The sequence below is a fragment of the Ornithorhynchus anatinus genome, chromosome 5 (genome assembly GCF_004115215.2).
Source record: "Ornithorhynchus anatinus isolate Pmale09 chromosome 5, mOrnAna1.pri.v4, whole genome shotgun sequence".
Taxonomy (NCBI): Eukaryota; Metazoa; Chordata; class Mammalia; order Monotremata; family Ornithorhynchidae; genus Ornithorhynchus; species Ornithorhynchus anatinus.
In genome coordinates, this window is record NC_041732.1 from 799,840 (window position 1) to 805,086 (window position 5,247).

Consider the following 5,247-nt stretch of genomic DNA (forward strand, 5'->3'; position numbering starts at 1 on the left):
TCACGGGGCGGGCGCCAGCGGGCCGAGCTGCACTTGTTCCCCGCGCGGACCCCCGGGCCGGCCGCGACCCCCGGAGCCCGGGCCGGCCCCGGCCCGCTTGGCGGCCAGCGGGGTCTCCAGCGAGAGGGAGGCATTGGCCATCTCCCGCGGCTTGGCGCTGGCCAGGAAGCGCATGACGCTGGCCAGGGCCTTGGCCACGTCGCCCCTGGCGCCCTCGTTCACGAAGCAGTAGAGGATGGGGTCGGCCACGCAGTTGAGGCTGGTGAAGGCGAGCGCGCTGTGGTAGGCCCCGAAGACGCGCTCCTCGAAGCCGCAGTCGCACGGGCGGCCCAGGTAGGCCGCGCTGCGCGACAGCAGGATGGCGTGGTAGGGCGCGAAGCAGGCCAGCACGATGGCGATGAGGCTGAGCGCCAGCCGCTTGATCTTGGCCTTCTCCTGGCTCTCGGTGGACACGCTGGCCCGCACGGCCCTCAGGATGCCCTGGTAGGAGCAGAGCATCAGGGCCCAGGGCGCCAGGAAGCCGGCGAAGATGCGGTAGAGGTTCAGCCAGGCCACCCAGCGCTCCATGGGGAACTTCTCGAAGCAGAAGGTGTGGTTGTAGCGGTCGTGGAAGAGCTCGGCGTGGAAGAGCGGCGCCGAGTTGGCGCCGATCTCCAGGGCCCAGACCCCGGCGCTGACCGCCACGGCCGTCTTGACGCGGCGCACGCGGGCGAAGCGCAGCGGGTGGGCCACGGCCAGGTAGCGGTCCACGGAGATGCAGCACAGGAAGGCGATGCTGATGTAGATGTTGGTGTAGAAGACGAAGCCGAACAGCTTGCAGCTGCCCGGCCCGTGGACCCAGTTGTCCCGGTGCAGGAAGTAGTCCACCCAGAGCGGCAGCGTGGCGATGTACAGCAGGTCGGCCACGCTGAGGTTCATCAGGTACACGCCCAGCTCGTTGCGCTGCCGCACCTGCTGGTAGGCGGCCCACAGGGCCAGGCAGTTGGCCGGCAGGCCCATGGCCATGACCACGATGTACAGCGAAGGCGGGAACAGGTGGTCGATCTTCGAGTCCACGCGACAGCTCTCCAGCGTGCCGTTGCACATCGCGGCCCCCCGCCCGCCACCGCCTCCCCTGCGCCCTCAGAGACCCGGGGGGCTCCGCCGGCCGGGGGGCGCGGGGCCCGAGAGGGGGCCGAGGCGGCGGGGCTCCATCCGCCTCCCCCTCCCTCCGGGGGCGCCCCCCCCCGCCCCCCGGCCCGGCCCGTTCACAGTGGCATGGGGGGAGGGGGGCGGAGCCGAGCCGGGACGCGGGGCGGGGGGGGGGGGGAAACTGAGGCCGGGAGGCGGGGCGAGAGGGGCGGGGGAAGGGGAGGGGTCCCGGAGGTGGGGGCGGGCGGAGAGGGACCCGCCGAGGCCGAGCCGGGGAGATCAGGTGCCTGGGCCCGTCCTGCGGGAGGAGAGAGGAGACGCTGTGAGACGGGGACAGAGGGGAGAGGGGGAGGTGACCGGCCAGCGGAGAGGGCTCGCCTCGCACCAGCCACACCACCCCAGCCGGCCGGGGGCGGGGGAGGGAGGAAGAGACCCGCGGACCAAGCCGGTGGGGGACGGGGGGGGGGGGGGAGGAGGGGCCGGCGATGGAGGAGGCGGAGTCGGAGTCCGTGCGAGGAAAGGGGGGAGAGGGGGCGGCGCCGGCGTGAGATACAGGGTGAGATGGTGTGTTTCTGTGCGAGGGAGTGACGGGGGGTCTAGGAACGCGCCTCTGGGCGTGCGTCCTATTTATTGAGCGTTACTGTGATAAACTAATAATAATAACGGTATCTGTTAGGCGCTTACTACGTGCCAGGCAACCTACCAAGCGCCGGGGCGGATACGAGCAAATCGGGCTGGGCACGGTCCCTGTCCCGCACGGGGCTCACAGTCTTAATCTCCATTTCACAGAGGAGCGAACTGAGGCTCGGAGAAGTGAAGCGACTTGCCCAAGGTCACCCGGAAGACCGAGTGGTCATGACCTTCTGACTCCCAGGCCCGCGCTCCATCCACTACGCCATGCAGAGCGCTGCAGTAACAATAGTAATGTTGGTATTCGTTGAGCGCTTACTACGTGCCATGCACTGTTCTAAACGCTGGGGTAAATACAGGGTAATCAGGTTGTCCCACGTGGGGCTCACAGTCTTCATCCCCATTTTACAGATGAGGTCACTGAGGCACAGAGAAGTGAAGGAACTTGCCCAAGGTCACACAGCTGACAAGCGACAGAGCCGGGAATTAGAACCCATGACCTCTGACTCCCAGGTCCGGGCTCTTTCCACTAAGCCACGCCGCTGCCCTATAGGTGGGTATCTACGCTACCTTAGCGCTTAGAACGGTGCTCGGCACGTAGTAAGCGCTTAACAGATACCATCATTTTAATCATCATTATTACGACCGAGATGCGACGGCGGTTTGGCGTGCCCTCCTCCTCCCCTTCCCACGTCCGTTTAGAAGGCGCGGGGAGGAAAGGATCTCCAAGCGCCGACATAGGGTCCGGGGAGAGGAGGAGCCACTTTCCGCCGAGGGCCGGGACCCTCCGCGTCGGCCGGGGGCGCGGGGAAGCCCGGGGCTTGGGGTCGGGGATCGGGGTGGGGGGAGACCCCCGCTGAGGGGACTGTCCCCATCGCCGTTTCCCAGCACCCAGCCCGGCTGGAGGATATCCGCCTCCTAAAGTCCGTTTCCGCCGGGGTCGGGGCGGGGGGTCAGGAAACGGCTGTGGGGAAGGGAGGCGGCACAGTCTGCTCGCCCCTCTGCCCCTCAGGGACTCCGAGCTGCGTCATGGCCGGTGGGGTGGGAAACACTGGGGGGGGACACCGGGGAGAGGATCCGCTCCCTACCCCCTTCCCCCGGCCAGGAGCACCCCTAATAGGGCGCTGGGAAGGAGCGGTCCCGGCAGACAAAAATCCAAGGAGAGAGGAGGAGAGGAAGGGGGAGAGGGCCCAAGAACCCATGGTCGAGTTCTCCATCGAGAACCCCAACCTTGCCCAGAGGCTCCCCCTGCCCACCCAGGATCCCCCCGCCGCCCGCCCCTCATTTTCCGCGGTGGAGGCCCCTTCTCGGGCCGGAGGAAAGAGGCGATAAAGGATGGGGAGAGGAGGGGGTCGGCAGGGGTCGGGGGTCGCTAGGTGAGAGTCCACTGCGGGCCGGGGGCCCTGGGCCGAGATCCCTGTCCGAGCCACGTGTCCTGGCCACAGGGAAGGTGTGGGGGGGTAGGGAGGGGCGGGAGAGGGGGTCCGAAGGCCTCGTTGCAGCCGCCTCTACTGCTCCCGTGAGATAAAGCGCTCGCATCTAGACCCCCGGGCTGGCCCCCGGGCCCGGGCCCCCGGAATCTAGCCCTGGCCCTGTCCCACCCGCCAGCCGTCCCGAACCAGCCCCCCCGCCCCATCCCGCTCCGCCCACAGACCGCTCCAGACCTGGTCACCGGCATCGCTGCCCCCTGCCCCCTCGCAAGGACCGGGCGCCGCTGCCTCGTGTGGGTCCCCTACAGCTCCTGCCCCCTCCGGGGCGTCCGCAGTCGCTACTCCGTAACCTTTCCCCGTCCGCCCCCCCCCCAACATACACCCCCCAGGCCACCCCCCGGGCCCCGGCACCGCTGCTCCGTGTTCCCCCTCTTCTGAGCGCCCCCCGCCCCCAACCTCCCCGGGGACCCAGCCGTCTGCTGTCTGCTGTCTGCGCACTCAGCCGCCGAAATCGGATCAGGCTCAGTGCCGGCTCGCTGCCCACCTGGCCCTCAGGCAGATGGGGGCCTCCTGGGGCCTCGCGGGTGCCCCCCCCTCCCCTGCTCTCCCCCAGGACCAGTTCCGCTCCCCGCCACCCTCTCCTGGTGTTCTGCTCCGGCCTCGCTCCCCGTGGCGCAGCCCATGACCCCCGCTTTTGTGCCGTCCAGGAAGGGGCTCCCGGGCCCACCGGGGCCTGACCCGCCACCTCCTTCGAGGTCTGGACCTCCTCCTGCCCCATCCTACCACTGCCCCACCCGCCCTCCGACCTGTCCCCGTCCTAGGCCCCGGCCTGTCTCGACCCCAGATCCCGGTCCGCCCCTGCTCCCGCCGCTGCCTCTTTCCCCCGGCCCTGCCCCGGTCCCCGCCCCGATGGGACCCGCTATCCCCTGGGGACTTGCGGCCCAGGGACTGCGGGAGATTCGATATGCCCTCCGCGTTTTCGAGCAAGGTCCGGGCGAAAAGGGGTTCGGGGGGTAAGGGATGGGGAAATAGAGGGAGGAAAGGAGGGGAGGGGCAGAGGGGGAGGAGTCGGGGGCTGGGATGTCTCGAGCCCCCGGGACTCAGCCCAGCGAGAGGGGCAGGACGACAGAGCCGGGGACGGGGAGGGGCGTAGACAGAGGCCCCGAGGCGATGGGGACAGGAACCGGACCAGAGACAGCTACCGGGAGCCGGGCGTGAGGAGGGGGCTCCGAACCTGCCCTTTCCGTGCCCCAAACTCTCCCCCACCCCGGACTCTTTCTGACCCCGGGGCAGATGGAGTCCCAGGTCAGCATCCGAGGGCGTTGACCCCCCCCCCCCCCCGGCGTCCACTGCCAGCGCCGCCCCCGCCCCAGCCCCCTCCCCGTGTCTCGGCCTACCGCGCTTCGATTGCTCATTCTGCTCCCCGAGTGTCAGGCCGACCCCCTCCCCACACAAAGCGAAATCGTCTTCCTGAGAAGAATTGGGGGCGGAGGGGACCGAGTCGGGGTAGAAGTCCGCTTCCCCGAGCCCCCAGGCAATAATAATAATGATAATAATAATTATTATGGTACTTGTTAAGCGCTTACTATGTGTCAAACACTTTTCTAAGCGCTGGGGTCGATACAAGGTACTCAGATTGGGCACAGTCCCTGTCCCACATAGGGCTCACGGTCTTAATCCTCATTTTACAGATGAGGAGACTGGGGCACAGAGAGGTGAAGTGACTTGCCCAAGGTCGCCCAGCAGGCATGTGGTGGAGCTGAGATTAAAAACCCACGACCCGCTGACTTCTAGGCCCAGTATTCTATCCACTAAACCTCGCTACTTAGACGTTCTGCCCCCCACCCCCCACCCCCAGCCCACCAAAACGAGTTCCGGAGGGGGCTACCGGGGCGGTGGGGGAGCACTTTCGTTCGGTCGTTTCCCCCCGCCCCTTCCGCAGGGCCTACCCCCTAAATCTCTCCTCTCCAAGCGTTTTCCCACCCCAGTTCGCACCCACAACGCTCCTGGACGTGACGCTTCTCACCGGAGCAGAGCGGAGACCCAGAGACGCAGA

General features: G+C 67.8%; 1 protein-coding gene across 1 annotated transcript; it reads right to left on the reverse strand.

Moving 5' to 3' along the window:
• On the reverse strand, nt 1–1,093 carry GPR4 (G protein-coupled receptor 4). The gene has a single exon (XM_016225762.2). It carries the CDS (start codon nt 1,084–1,086, stop codon nt 1–3), a length of 1,086 nt encoding a protein of 361 aa, XP_016081248.2. The 5' UTR covers nt 1,087–1,093.
• Nucleotides 1,094–5,247: the final 4,154 nt, after the last annotated feature.